We start from the raw sequence: 15,097 nt of genomic DNA, 5'->3' as shown, positions 1-15,097 counted from the left end.
CCTCAGATGTGGTCGGCTCCATTTCCTCCTGCTGGCCTCGGCTGGCCGCCGCTTGAGGCAGGGGCTTCCGTCTGGAGAACCGGCAGAGCTGGCTCCATCCCGCCCCTGCCACGGCTGTGGTCATGGGGGAGGAGCGAGCTGCTGCGGGGTCAGCGTGGTAGGGCTGTACTGGGTACGGTGACTTGCAGAGGATTTCTAATGGGTGGGGAATCTCAGGCTTGGCACCTTGCCTCAGCCAGACCCATTCTCCCTCCCAGAGGGCCGCTTGTGTGTGTGTGAGTGTGAGCGTGTGTGTGTGTGTAGCAACAGAAATAGCAAGAAGAAAACGCACCCACGAATCCCTCTCCCTGACTCCCCTCTAGTGCTTGTTGAGAGGTCTGCATAGTTTATGCAGAGTTTCAGGTGTGTTGTAGCTACTCTATTCTTAACCTTCCCCCCTCAATAAAAATATAACACCTATAATAAATTCTGGAGCTTGTGAACCAGAGAATATACCCATACCTACCCAGCGATGAGCACTGTTTGCATTTCTGCAGATTTCCCTTTGCTGTTTTGTGTGTGCACAGATGTGCATTGTTAATAGAATTGGATTCTTAAATTAAACAGTAATTCCAATCCTATTTTTTTCCACTTCAAATAGTGTCAACACTTCCCCTGTCATAAAAACCCTCAGAAAGTGTCCATTTATAAGTACATTCTTCAGTTTCATTTTTTCATTGAAGACATTTCCCAGTGGTTTTATTAATAATGTGTTTTTATTCTTTATCACTTTAGGTAGGCATATCTGCTGATGAAATATTATATGTTAGTTTTTCTGATGTCTTATTTGAAACACCCTTAGTGTTTTGTATATGTTAAACATATAAAGCGTAATAACAAACACATGTAAACTCCCTGCCTGCATTAAGAGCTAGGATGTTGCTAACCTCACTGAGACTATCTGGTATTCTCCCGACCCTCCCCCTCTTCACCTCCAGAGGCAACCACTACCTTGACTTTCGTGTTTATCATCCCCTTGCTTTTTAAAATAGTTTTGATTACATATATTTGTATTCTTAGACAATACATTGACATATCCTTTTTTTCTTTAAGCTTTTTAGAGTTGATAGACTATATATAGTCTTTCGAGGCTTGCCTTTTTTTTTTTTTTTTTTTTTTACCTTACTCGGTGTAGTCTCTGAGATTCATTCATGTTCCTGTGACTCATTCATTTGCACTGCTGTGTAATATTCCGTTGTCCATTCTGTGGTTGGTGAGCCCTTAGACGATTACCATAATTACGAGTAATGCTGCTGTGAACGTTTGCGTACACATTTCCTGAGGCACGTGTGCAGTGTTTCCCTAGGAGTAGAGTATAGAATCATAGGGTACGTGCCTGTTTATTTAACATTAATAGATGGTACCACCGACCTTTCCAAAATAGTTGTTTTGCTCTCTAACAGTGGATCATAAGAAAAAAGTTCCTGCTAAACCTCACCAGCACTTGGTATCAAATTAAAATACCCTTTCCTGGTGCTCACTATGTACCTGGTACTGTTGTCAGTGTTCTTCGTATGTTAGTTTGTTTAATCCTCATGGCCACCCTGTGGAGTTAGGTACTGTTATTAATCCAGGCATAGGGAGGTCAACTTTTAACCTCAGGTAGACAGATTGAAGTGAAGTGAAGTGAAAGTCGCTCAGTCGTGTCTGACTCTTTGTGACCCCGTGGACTGTACAGTCCATGGAATTCTCCAGGCCAGAATATACTGGAGTGGGTAGCTTTTCCCTTCTCCAGGGATATTCCCGACCCAGGAATCAAACTGGGGTCTCCTGCATCGCAGGTGAATTCTTTACCAACTGAGCTATCAGGGAAGCCCAGATTAAAAAATGAGAAACAGAGAGGTTAATTAATGTATTCAAGACCACACAACTAGTAAGCGGTGGGAGTAAGATTTTAACTAAACATTCTTGCTCTTAAATTCTTCAACATGGTTATAAAATAGACTCTCACAGCAGTCTTATATTTCTGTTTACTACTGAAGTTGAATATTTTTTACTTATGTTCATTCCCCATTCTCTTCATAAAAAGAAACATTTAAAAATCATTCCCTTATTGTTGGGTCACTTAAGTTATTTATAACTTTTTACTATTAATGCTTCAGGGAAAATCTTTGTAATTTTAAAATTTAAAACATATAATTTAAGAATTTCTTCTGTTGTTTTATTTATTTTGTTTGCATTTCCTTAATGTGAGTTTGCTAGTGCTCAGGCTGAGTCACTCAGTCATGTCTGACTCTGCGACCTCGTGGACTAGCCCACCAGGCTCCTCTTTTCATGGGATTCTCCAGGCAAGAATACTGGAGTGGGTTGCTATTTCCTCCTCCAGGGGATCTTCCTGACCTAGGGATTAAAGCTGAGTCTCCTGCATTTACAGGTAAATTCTTTACCATGGAACCACCTGGGAAACCCTTGAGTTTGTTGTTGTTGTTGTTATTCAGCCACTAAACTGTGTCCCATTCTTTGTGACCCCATGGACTGCAGCACCCCAGCCCTCCCAGACCCTCACCATTTCCCGAGTCTGCTCAAATTCTTGTCCATTGAATCAGTGATGCCATCCAACCATCTCGTCCTCTGTTGCCCCCTTCTCTTTCTGCCCTCAATCTTTACCAGCATCAGGGTCTTTTCCAGTGAGTCAGTTCTTCGCGTCTGGTGGCCAGAAAGTATGGGAGCTTCAGCTTTTTTATCAGTCCTTCTAATGAGTATTCAGGGTTGATTTCCTTTAGGATTAACTGGTTAGATCTTGCTGTCTAAGAGACTCTCAAGAGTCTTCTCCAACACCACAATTCGAAAGCATCAATTCTTCAGCACTCTGCCTTCTTTATGGTCTATCTCTCATATCCGTACGTGACTACAGGAAAGATCATAGCTTTGACTGTACGGACCTCTGTGAGCTGTAGGTTTGTCATAGCTTTCCTTCCAAAAAGCAATCATTTACTAGTTTCATGGCTGCAGTCACCATCTGCAGTGGTTTTAGAGCCTGAGAAGAGAAAATCTGTCACTGCTTCTGCCTTTTCCTCTTCTATATAAGAGTTTAGGAGTTTTTAAAAATGTCTGTGCTCTTTTGGGTTGCTGTGTGGTACCGTGCCCTCATCTGTGCCGGTGAGCCTCTGCCTTCTAGGAGTTTATGATGATTGGAGGAGGTTAATGAGTGTGCAGTGGTGAGCATGATACTTGGCCTGTCATAAGAATATTTCATCATTATTACGTAGAGACTTCTCCTAGTCACTCCTCTTGTTTTCCTTTCTTCCCCCAAACCACATTAATTACTATTCGATCAGGAGGCATGAATAATCAAGGTGCTGTGCTTCTGCCAGATACGATGACCTCAAGGGATCAGGCCTTGTTTCAGCTTCTTCCTGAGCATCACCCCAACCTTTGAGAGATTTGCTGTATCTGTTCATTTCGTAATAGGAAAAAAGTTAGACTTTAAACTATATTATTGGTATGTACATAGTAACCACAAGAAACGGTACCTCCCAGCACCACACACAGGGACACTCATTTTTACACTGTCCAGTGAGTTTCTGGAAGTTAGGTATAACCCTCTGAGATTTGCTGTCTACATAGAGAACTTGGACGTGGAGCATGAAGTCAAGGGACTGGGTTAGCCAGTGTACCCACATACACACACCATTCACTCCTACAAAGAGAGGCAAATGTGTACATCCTCTGAAAGGGTTTCCCTGAAAGTCTCTTTCCCTACTTATAAATTTGTGTCATCAATAGATCCCAGGAGGGGAGAATTCTCTAGAGAGGTGACCAGCCGATCAACTCTAGACAGAACATGTCATGAATGCAACCCCTGTGCTACTAGAGGGAGTGGGGCCGTCCATATGGGGGAAGGAAAGAACTGGTTTTACATGGAGGTGGCTGCTGAACCCTAGGACTGGGGAAAAGGATGCAGCTAGAAAGCAGCTGTCGAATAGCTGCTGGAGGAGCAGAGGAGCTGAGTTGGTAGTGTAGGCAGTTGGGAAAGTGTGGGGTTAGGACTTGCTGGCCTTTGTGGAACCTGCCTACAGGCTTATCCATCCTGGCTCAAAACACCTTCTTGGACATGTTTCTTCCAACATGGTGTATAACTGCTGGACTACAGGACAGCCCCCAGGACTCTTGGCTCTTCTAATGTCTCCTTTTCCAGAAGCCCTGAGAAAGACAGCCAGTGAGGACTTTGGTCTCTCACAGTAATGGTTTTTGTCTTCCAGCCTTCCTTCCATTTCCCTTTAATGGAGGATTGCTGATCTGCTTTCATGTGTTGATATTCTGAGAGTTGGGAAAGACTTGGAAAACCTGATGCCATTTCCACACCTTTCATTGTGACATGGATGAAAAGGGATGTCTGGGGGTGGTGTTGCATGTTTCTGCAGCCTTGCCTGGTATCTGGGGGGCTCTGGAGCCCCTGTGGTGGGGTTGGGGGTCAGTCTGTTGTTGGATGCTTGCAGATGTCTGAGGGGCCAGCTCTGGGAGGGAGCAAGGCGAAGGCTTTAGAGGAGGAGGGCTGTTGGGCCTTGGAAGTCCTGAGTAAGCAGGGCACAGGGCCGAATTCTGAGTGAGTTTCCTGGGCCCTGGAGGAAGACCTGGCGTCCTCTGCACGTGAGAGTGGCAACTGCAGGTGACGATGCTAATACATACACGTCAGCCGTTCCTTAAGTAGGTGACGGGTTAGGTCTCTTGGCTCTGAGAAGGGCATTTATTCTGCCTGTCTTTCAGTAACAACCCCCTGCTGCCCACCGCCTGGTGAGGGGAGCACATACCCCTGGCCTATCCAGACCAAGTGGGATGGGCCAGAGTTTTTCTAGTGAAAGCAGGGAAGAGACCTGGTTAGTCTGGGTATGTGGGTCCCCGTGAGGGCAGGGTTGTGTTCTGTGCCTGGAAGGTGGCTCTGAGAAGGGCAGTACCAAGACCTTCGGGGGGCCCTCCTTGGAAGCAGATGGAGAGGCGGGTCAGGCTGTTCAGGAGCCGATGGCTTTGGCAGCTTTGCGGACCTCTGTGTGCATGCACTGTGACAGGTGCCCTAACAGGGGAGGGTCCCAGAGTGCCCGGAGACCCCGCAGGCCGTCTCAGAGTCGAGGCTGAAGAGACTTGTACCAGCCAGGTCCTGGGAGGAAGGAAGAAGCAGCTGACTATTTTGAACACATACTGAGCACTCTGTCAGATTCTGAAGCTATGGTGGAAGCTGTGTCCCCTTGGAGTTTTTATGGGGTAATCGGTCCCTGTCTCTTAGAAAAAGATCTGCACCAGGTGGCCATGTGTACGATCTGGCTCCGACCTGTGTTGGGCAGGACTGATTTTATCACGAGGGGCTGATTCTGTTCCTTGTCTCAGCCTTCCTCTAACCACTTGCTTCCATAATCACGCTTCGTTCCCATCTCTCTGCTGTTGTCTTAGTTCAGGCCCTCATCATCCCCGATCTGGACAGCAGCATGTCTCCTAACTGGCCTTTGGGTCACCAGCCTTCGACTCCGTCTGCAGTCAGTGCTCTGTGGGATCATCTGAGTGCCCCTCCTGAAATGTGAATCTGCTCCTGTGTGCCCATGATGTGAGCCACACTATGTATGCCTCCCTGTGCTTCGCGCTCAAGATATGCCCAGCTGCTCGCCCGCCGGGCCTTCTCATGGCTCTGTGCCTTTGCACATGAGAGTCCCTCCATCTCCCTCCTTCCCCTCCTCAAAAACACCTGCCCATCTTCTGAGTCTCGTCCCAAAGGTCTCTTCAAGAGGAAACCTTTCTTGATAGACATGTCTACTTCCCAGAGAGAAGCGGCTCCCGTGCCCCAGGTCCCGGAGAAATGGTCCTCGTGGCACCAGTGCACGAGGGCATTTGTTTGTTTGTGGGTCTGTCTCCTGCCTTTTGCTTATAAACTTCTTGATGCTCCTGAAATACGTAGTCCAGTCCGTTGTAGGGTAAGAAACCACCCCAGAATTAAGTGGCATGCAGCAGGAATCGTTTTATTAACATTATGCTCATGGAGTCTTGGGCCTGGAAGTCAGGAAGGAAACAGCAGGGGTAGGTAGCTGGTCTCTGCTCTTTGACGTTGGGGCCTCAGCTGGGAGGTCTCAAAAGCTAGAGGTAACTCGATACAGGGCTGGAATTCTCGCAGGGCTCCTTCACTCACTGACTTGGCACGTTGATGCCCACTCTTGGCTGGAACCTCGGCCAGAAAAGTCCAGAACACCTGCATGTGGCCTTTCCAGACAGGCTGCATTTCACAGCCCGGCAGCGGGTGCCAAGCGTGGGTGTCCCGGAGAACCAGAAAGAAGCTGTATTGTCTTTTATGATAGATTTGTAAAACATGACAGTGGCGCTCCCACCACTGTCAGAGACTCACCCCAATTCAAGGGGAGGGAACACAGACCCCACTTCTCCATGGGAGAGGTGCGTGTGGGTGGAGGGGTTGTGATGGCCATCTTTGGAGAATAAAATCTGTCCCCCGCCCCCCGCAGCACTGGGTGTGTACAGATGGCACACTTGAGTTCTGAAGGTTGAGCAAGGGTGAGGTGTGAGGAAGAGTCTTGAGAGAGGGGTGTGATCAATAGCAGACTGCAGAGTGGAGAAAAGATGGGGGGCAGTGGCGGGGACTAGGGAGCTACTCTCAAGTTGGACAGTTAAAAAGTGTGCACACGCAAGACCCCAGCTAGGAGGGGAGGAAGGGAGAGGGAGGAGATAGAGTAGAGAGACATTCGTGTTTAGAATTGTGTGGACCTGGTGGCTGGCACATTGGAAGAACGTGGGTGATGTCTGGGTCGGGACCACTTGGGAGAATAGGAGTTGGGGACAGAGCTTTGGGAGGAGGGACACGGAGTTTGGTCCTTTTGAGAGAGGCTGCTCTCAGTGGGCCTGTAGCATGTTCCAGGGGCTGGAAGCAGCTGGAGGCCAAACTTTAAGGAGCATCCTCAGAGCAGTGCTTGCCACAGCCCAGAGAGGAATGAGAAATAAGGGAGAAAGTGTGGAGGGCTTTAGGGTTAGGGCATGTCTAGCTGGGACTTTGAAGGGACCTCCATCCTCCTCCCACATTGTCCTCTGTGTCTTGCTAGTAATCGTCAAGTAACAGCTCGGTGTCCTTTCCAGTACCCCCTGCTTGTTTGGGGGACAGGATTCAGTGCATTTTTTTATTGAAGTATCTCTCCGTGTTAAAACTTTTTCCTAAATTGAGCCGAAGTCTTCTTTCTCAAGCTTTCCCTGTTTTCTGATTCCACCTCTTAGGGCCACTCGAAACGAGTTAAAGTTTATTCCCAAATGGTAGGCCCTCAGATGTTTAAAGATCTTCTTGAGTTTCGTCTTCTTCAGAACCAGAAGGGACCTGTTTCTCGAGTGGTGTTGAGCTGTGCTGCTTGCCCTTCCTCTGTGCCCCCTCACTGCGCAGGCACAGCTGGGCTGTTGCTGTCTGTGCTGTGGGTCCTGTTCCAGGCAGGTCCTATGTGTGTATCCACCTGCAGATAGGCTAGTGGACTGTGAAATCAACCTGCAAGGAAGAGGGAGGGAGGGCTTTGTGTATCTAGTAAGGGGAAATCCTGTTCTGTAAACTTGTCATATGTATACAAGAACCTAATGGATCACAGTGTAAAAGGTGTTTCTTACTGTCTGTTGTATCAATAGTGAAGAAGTTTGGAGAAACCTTGAGTGATAAGACCTTTTGAAGTTGCCAAATCACATCACATCGAGTATAGGGAATCAGTAGACCTCTCCCCCTCCCGGTTACTAAGATGTTTTCACGTGCGCCACTGCCCTGTACTGTGGCTGTCTTTGACCTGCACGGGTGTGTTTCAGGACCTTGTTTACCTGTTAGATCTTTTTCTCTCCTGCCTGTTGACCGTTTGTCCCATTCCTGTCACTTGTCTATTTAATAAGTGTGCCTTCACTATCATTATTAATTAATATGTTGGCCAGGGCAGTTCTGAGGACAGAGCCCTGTGGCAGACCACGGAAGACCACCCCCCATCCCCGACTTGTACTCTGGGTATGGTTATTCAGTTGTTAGTGAGCCAGCCCATCCAGCCCATCATTTCCTGAAGCTGGCCCTCAAGAGGGATCACAGCCAACCTCGTGGAACTTGGATGTCTGCAGCCTGATTCACAAACCCAGGGCCCTGGCAAATAACACAAATGAATGAAGTGCTAATTAATTTGAGCAGTTAATAAATAATCCCTGACTCCTGGCCTTGGTTTAAAGGAGGCGATGTGAATAATGCGGCTGGTCGTGAGCTGGAGAAGTAGTCTGTGCTCAGTTGTAGACAGAGTTGCCAGACAGGAGTGTGGGCCTTCAAGAATATCTGAAATTTGATTTTTTTTCCCCCAAACAAAAACCAAACAAAATAGATCTGTGGCAGATTTGACCTGCAGCCCTTGCGTTTGTGACCTGTGACCTCCTCACCTCCTGGTCCAGTGACCATGTAAAATAAGGCACTGATTACGTGGGTGTAGATGGGCTGATGGCTGTCCTTGAACCTGACTCTTTGAGGTCCCTTCAGTTACCCACTCAGGACTCTGACCTGGACTGATCTCACCCAGTGTACTGAAAGTTGGGGATGACACTTGCTCTTTGCTCACCTGTTGGCACCTTCTCCTGATGGCAAGTTTCTTCTAGGATCACTGGCAGGTGTCAAGAGTGTGTCAGTGGGCTCCCTTGGCTGGGAAAACTGAAATTTAGAGGTTCTTAAAGTCTCCCACCTATCTTTACTTCACTTTACTCTTATCTATATCTAGTCTTCCTTTTCTTTTCGGTCCAAAGAGTATTTTCCTTCCCTGGGAATTCATAGGCACGAGAGTGGGCCTAACTCTAACTTGTTCTTCTTCTTCACACACCCAGAGTAACTTATAAAAATCCTTTTAGTTGTTTTGACTATTTTGGAGAAGCCTCTGCTCATACAGCATTAGTCTTCCTGACACTGTTTCTGTAAATCCATGCTAATCTCTCGTGTTTCTTCTTGGTTGTACATACTTCTTCTGTCTTTTATAGGTAAACATGGTAAAATTTGACCACTTCAAATTCTGTAGCCTTTGCAGCCACAGGAGTGTAGGGTTTAAAGTAGGAAGGAGGGGAGAACTGGGTGTTCAGCCGCATTTCTAGAGGAAAGGTATTTGTTCCTAGTTCCTAGTTCTGAAAGACTGTCTTCGTCAGGGAGAGGCTGATGTATCCCGTGGCCTGTGGGTGTGTATGGGGGACTAGGCAGGAGGCATGGAAGTTATTAAGATTTGGCTCTTGGCTTGAAGGAACTACCATCTAGTTGGGGGAGGCAGCTCCTTGTTGTGTGGTAAGTGCCAATAGAAGCATGTATAAGTTACTGTGGGAACCTCAGGAAGGGAGCACTGGTCAGTCTGCCAGCCAGGTCAAAGAGGTGACACCGAGCTGATGCTTGAAGAAGAAGCTAGAGACCTCAGAGAGGCTGGGAATTAGAACTGCATGTGCAAAGCTCAGAAAAGCATATTAGAAAAGCATGAAGGTCCTTTGTGGCCAGAATTGGGCAAGTGACGAGAATGAGGTGGGAACCATTGGGCTGGGTCTTCTGCTCACCTCCCAAAGGCCAGTCTCAAGCCCAGCTTCCCACCTCTGCTTTGGAGCCCATGATGGCGCTGTTTTGACCATCTAAGGACTCGTATCATTTAACATCTGCTCAATATACTTTATGTTCTACCTGAGGGACTGATTTGTTTAACTTTTTATTTTGATAGAATTTTAAAACTTACAGAAAAGATTAAAGAAGAGTACCTGGGACTCCCATATACCCAAATTGTTTACATTTTGTCTTATTTGCTTTATCGTTTTGTCTATGTGTGATATTTTAATATATGCATGTACTTTTTTTCTGAGCCATTTGAGATTAAATTGGAGATACCATTTGTCCCTAAATACTTCAGTGTGTATGTGTTCTAAGGACAAGGACATTCTTTTACACAATCATAGTATAATCATGTCAGGAACACAGAGATTGCTATGATATGTTCGTATCCACATTCATATTCAAATTTCATCCGTGGCCTCAGTCATGTACTTCATAGCTGTTTTTCCCCAGTCCGTGATCATGCATTTTGCTGGGAGAGGTGTTTGCTTTTCTTGTCTTTGAAACTTTTTGGAGAGAACAACCCAGATGCTTTCTAGCCTGCCGTGTGGTCTCGATTCATCTGATGTTTCCGCATGATTACGTTTAGGTTATATGTTCTGGTTGCGGGTCTGTGTGAGTCTTACATCCTTCTCCTCAGTGTAGTGTATCAAGAGGCACATGATGTTGGTTTGTCCAAGTATGGTGATGACTTTGATCATTTGGTAAAAGTGGTGTCCGCTAGATTTCTAAGTTGCTATTGTAACTAAGTCATTTTTAGAGAGATGTTTTGCCAAGCCTTCATCTGCTATTCGTAGCCTCCACTGATGAGTCTCTATATCCTTTTCTAGCCTTTTCTATGTTTTATTCGCATTCTACTGTAAGGAAGAGCTTTCCCTTCCAGTGGGATGAATTCATGCAGACTCACTTCTGACTCTCTGCATTACCTTTGACTTGCTGGAGTGGAGCCCCAGCCCACTTCCTCTTGTGTTCTCCCCCTTCGGTGTCCTTCGGGTGGACATCAGCTGAATAATGCTGGTTCCTGGGATTGGGCAGAAGCTTAGATCTTCTTTCCAGCAAGAACTCGCTTTTCATAGGCATGAATGGCTCAGTGTGGGGCTAAACACAGGCTGTATGGGATGATCAGAGCTTCCTCAGGCCTGGGGCGGGGCTAGGAAGGTCGTCCTGTCTGCCACCTGCGCTCAGCCTGGGCTTGAGTAAGGACAGTAAAAGGCCAAGAAAAGAACCATGGATTCCTTCCCACGAGAAGCCATGTTGGCCCCTTGTCCAGGCTGAATTTGTTAGTCAGAGGTGCTCGTCCCCTGCCCATCACACACACACTTTGCCCTGCTGGCGCATTGTTACATGGCTGCTTAGTTAGCTTTCTTCTCCTCCTGGCAGAAGGCAAAGGTTCTGGCGTCACTTTGGTCATCGTTGAAGACCTTTACGTGTGTCCTCAACAGATGCTTGGTTTCTGGGGCCTTTCATCGGTGTGATCAGTATGAGACCCAGAAAGGATCTGAGCAGCATTCAGATGTCCACGTTAGGCTCTCTTAGAGATCCGCTTCTGGGGTGCAGCCTGCTGGGAGAGGAGGTGTGGGGCGACGCACTGAGGCTCAGGCTCTGTCAGAGACAGGGAGAGTGGGCAAGGAAAGCGGGCTAGGTGTGCCTCTCACTGGTGTGGCACAGGACAGTGCTTTTCATGAATCGTGGCTCATCTTTTTCCCTCTTCTTCCTCCTCCCCTCTCTCTCTCTTCAGACAGGCTCAGAGCTCAGCCCAGTTGATGGACCTGTTCCAGGTCAGATGGACTCAGGGCCAGTGTACCATGGGGACTCACGGCAGCTAAGCGCCTCAGGGGCGCCAGTCAATGGTGCTAGAGAACCTGCTGGACCCAGTCTACTGGGCACCGGGAGTCCTTGGCAAGCAGACCAGAAGCCCGACTGGGACACGGCCCCAGGACCAGCTCACACCGCTCGCCTGGAAGATGCCCACGACCTGGTGGCCTTTTCGGCCGTGGCCGAGGCTGTGTCCTCTTACGGAGCCCTTAGCACCCGGCTCTATGAAACCTTCAACCGTGAGATGAGTCGTGAGGCTGGGGACAACAGCAGGGGACCCAGGCCAGGGCCCGAGAGCTGCTCCGCCAGCAGTGAAGACCTGGACACACTGCAGACGGCCCTGGCCCTCGCTCGGCATGGCATGAAACCACCCAACTGCAACTGCGATGGCCCAGAGTGCCCTGACTACCTCGAGTGGCTGGAGGGGAAGATCAAGTCTGTGGTCGTGGAGGGAGGGGAGGAGCGGCCTAGGCTCCCAGGGACTCTGCCTTCTGGTGACGCTGGCCTCCCGGCGCCAGTCACCGGGCCACTTCTCAACTCCGAGGTCCCCCAGATGCCTCCTCTGGAGGGCCTGCCCCTGTCCCAGAGCGCCCTGAGCATCGCCAAGGAGAAGAACATCAGCCTGCAGACTGCCATTGCCATTGAGGCCCTCACACAACTCTCCTCTGCCCTCCCCCAACCTTCTCACGCCACCTCCCAGGCTTCTTGCCCCCTTCCCGAGGCCTTGTCTCCTCCTGCCCCTTTCAGATCTCCCCAGTCCTACCTCGGGGCTCCCTCGTGGCCTGTGGTCCCTCCTGAAGAGCACCCATCCTTTGCTCCTGACGGCCCTGCCTTCCCTGCAGCAACTCCGAGAACAGAGTTTCCTGAAGCCTGGGGCACCGACACCCCACCGGCAACTCCCCAGAGCTCGTGGCCCATGCCTCGCCCAAGCCCTGACCCTATGGCTGAACTGGAGCAGTTGTTGGGCAGTGCCAGCGATTACATCCAGTCAGTATTCAAGCGGCCCGAGGCCCTGCCCACCAAGCCCAAGGTCAAGGTCGAGGTGCCCTCTTCCTCCCCGTCCCCTGTTCTCCAGAGGGAGGCGCCCACACCGTCCTCGGAGCCTGACACCCACCAGAAGGCCCAGACGGCCCTGCAGCAGCACCTCCACCATAAGCGCAGTCTCTTCCTGGAACAGGCCCACGATGCCTCCCGCCCGCCACCCTCAGAGCTTCCTGCTCCTGGCTGGTGGGCGCCACCCAGCTCACCTGCCCCTCGGCCTTCCGACAGACCACCCAAGGAGAAGAAGAAGAAGCCCCTGACACCAGCTGGAGGTCCCTTGGGAGCCGACAGAGCTGGCCCTGGGATCAAGCCCGGTGTCCGGAAGCCTGTTCACATCAAGAAGTCCAGGCCACGAGAAGCGCAGCCCCTCTTCCCGCCTCTGCGGCAGATCATCCTGGAAGGGCTGAGGCCCCCAGCCTCTGAGGATGTGCAGGCTCACCCACCTGCCCCCGTCCCCACCTCACAGGGCTCTGTTGTCCCCCTGCCCCCAGAACCTTCTCTTGCGCTATTTGCACCTAGTCCCTCCGGGGACAGCCTGCTGGCCCCTACTCAGGAAATGAGGTCTCCCAGCCCCGTGGCAGCCCTGCAGCCAGGCTCCACTGGCCCTCTTCCCCCTGCTGATGACAAGCTGGAAGAGCTCATCCGGCAGTTTGAGGCTGAATTTGGGGATAGCTTTGGGCTTCCTGGCCCCCCGTCTGTGCCCATTCAGGACCCTGAGAACCAGCCAACTTGTCTCCCAGCCCCCGAGAGCCCTTTTGCTACCCGCTCTCCCAAGCAAATCAAGATCGAATCTTCAGGGGCTGTGACTGTGCTCTCAACCACCTGCTTCCATTCAGAGGAGGGAGGCCAGGAGGCCACACCCACCAAGGCTGAGAACCCACTCACACCCACCCTCAGTGGCTTCCTGGAGTCACCTCTTAAGTACCTGGACACACCCACCAAGAGTCTGCTGGACACACCCGCCAAGAGAGCCCAGGCCGAGTTCCCCACCTGTGATTGTGTGGGTAAGTCCTTCAGGCTGTCAGGGATGAGGGGCAAGGGGATGAGGCCTGGTGGGCTTGGATTTCTAGGCTCCGACTTGGATTTGGGAAACATTTGCTGTGTGCCGGCCACCACACTGGGCCCTGCGGACACAGAAGTGAGCTCGCAGGCTAGTGGAGAAGATGTTGAAGGAAACTGATGGTGATGCTGTGTGGCATATCGTGTGTCAGTGGTGGTGCTTTGTCATACAGATTGAGGTGAGGGCATCGTGGAAGCCTTCCTGTGGGAGGCCGTCCTTGTGCTGAGGCCTGCAGGGCTGTCCGGTGGAAGGAAGATGTGCTGAGAAGAGGGAATAGCTTGGGCAACAGCTTGGTGGCCGTGACAAGGTAGGGCCTGTTTTGATGGCTCTTGGCCTGGAAAGCAAAAGGGGAGGAGTCTGTGTGGAGATGAATGAAAGGCGGCTTGAGAAGCAGGCAGGGACCAGGTCTTGCATGCAGGGCCCAGGGAGCCACGCTTGGGAGTTTGGCTTGATCTTACTGATAATATGTAATGAGCTCCTGAGGGTTTTAAAGCACCAATCATCAGCTTGTGCTTCTGAAAGACTATTCCGGCTTGTGGGGAGGAAAGATGGGTGGGGGAGCCTGTAAGAAAGGTATTATTGTGAGCTGGGCCTGAACTGAAACAGTAGGTAGGGAGAGGCCGCAGAACTACTGGCCTCTGAGGAGGGGGCTGTGGGGATGTGGACAGCTCAGGTCTCTGACTCGGTGGGAGTGAGCACTGAGAATGCACGAAGAAGCGGCGAGTTCTGTTTGGACAGCCTGAGTTGAAGGGCAGAGAGACTGTAGATTGGGCCCTGAGTTATACATTTGGGTATAGTTAATTTCAGATGATGGTTGAAGCCCTGGTGTGGATAAGAGCACTGAGGAATTGAGTCTGTTTCTGAGCCTTGCCTTCTGGAAGAGAAGCAGGGCACCGGGCCTCTGGAAGGCTGTTCTGGGGACTTCGCTGTCTCGAGGGAGGTCATGGATGCCTCAGGAAACTCCAGGTCCACTCTAGAAGGTGGATCTCTGCTACTTACTGAGCATTCGTAAAAGATGTGCATGTTTCAGATGTTGGCCAAAAAACGCATTGATGCTGATGATGAGCATGTTGAATTGTTGTGATTTTATGATACACTAATAGATCTTACGAGAAGCCTGTCTTCTCTGCTTGTTTAAATACACTACAATGTTTGGTCAGTTGTGTGATTTGTTGGCCTATTGTATCCCAGTTGATAAGGAGAAGCTGGGCTGCCCTGCCTGCTCCAGCTATCCCAGACTCCTGGGGTATAAGACAGTGAGTGGGGCTGGCAACAAAGAATCTCTTGGAGAACAAGGAAAAGTTGGCCTCAGTGCTTCCATCCAGGGGTGAACAGATGTGCAGCATCCTGCCAAAGGCTCACAAACGTGCTCTGAGATTGTGGTTTCCACTGAGGGCCCACCCTCTGCGTTATTGGGTCTAATAATGATGTGACTTTGAGGGCCCCTTATTTCCCAGCATTTGGGGGAGACTTGTTCTGATCATAGGACTTGGGGGGCCCCCTTTCGCTCTTCATGTTTGTAGATGTCTGGCCTGTCTTCCTTGTGTTTAGGGCTTCTTTTGCTGTTTCTCCTCCTCCATGGAAGGAAA

General features: G+C 49.9%; 1 protein-coding gene across 3 annotated transcripts in view; it reads left to right on the top strand.

The window, feature by feature from the left end:
• The window catches only part of TET3 (tet methylcytosine dioxygenase 3), a 109,586-nt gene that overhangs the window by 39,932 nt on the left and 54,557 nt on the right, over positions 1–15,097 (top strand). For 2 of the 3 annotated variants that reach the window (XM_070798423.1, XM_070798424.1), the window contains exon 3: positions 11,331–13,452. In XM_070798423.1, coding sequence (XP_070654524.1) covers positions 11,331–13,452 — 2,122 coding nt within the window. The remainder of the gene's footprint in view (positions 1–11,330; positions 13,453–15,097) is intronic. The other variant, XM_070798425.1, reaches the window with a different exon arrangement.

The sequence above is a fragment of the Bos indicus genome, chromosome 11 (genome assembly GCF_029378745.1).
Source record: "Bos indicus isolate NIAB-ARS_2022 breed Sahiwal x Tharparkar chromosome 11, NIAB-ARS_B.indTharparkar_mat_pri_1.0, whole genome shotgun sequence".
Classification (NCBI taxonomy): Eukaryota; Metazoa; Chordata; class Mammalia; order Artiodactyla; family Bovidae; genus Bos; species Bos indicus.
The sequence above is the reverse complement of the archived record's forward strand: the minus strand, read 5'-3'. Positions and strand labels throughout refer to the sequence as shown.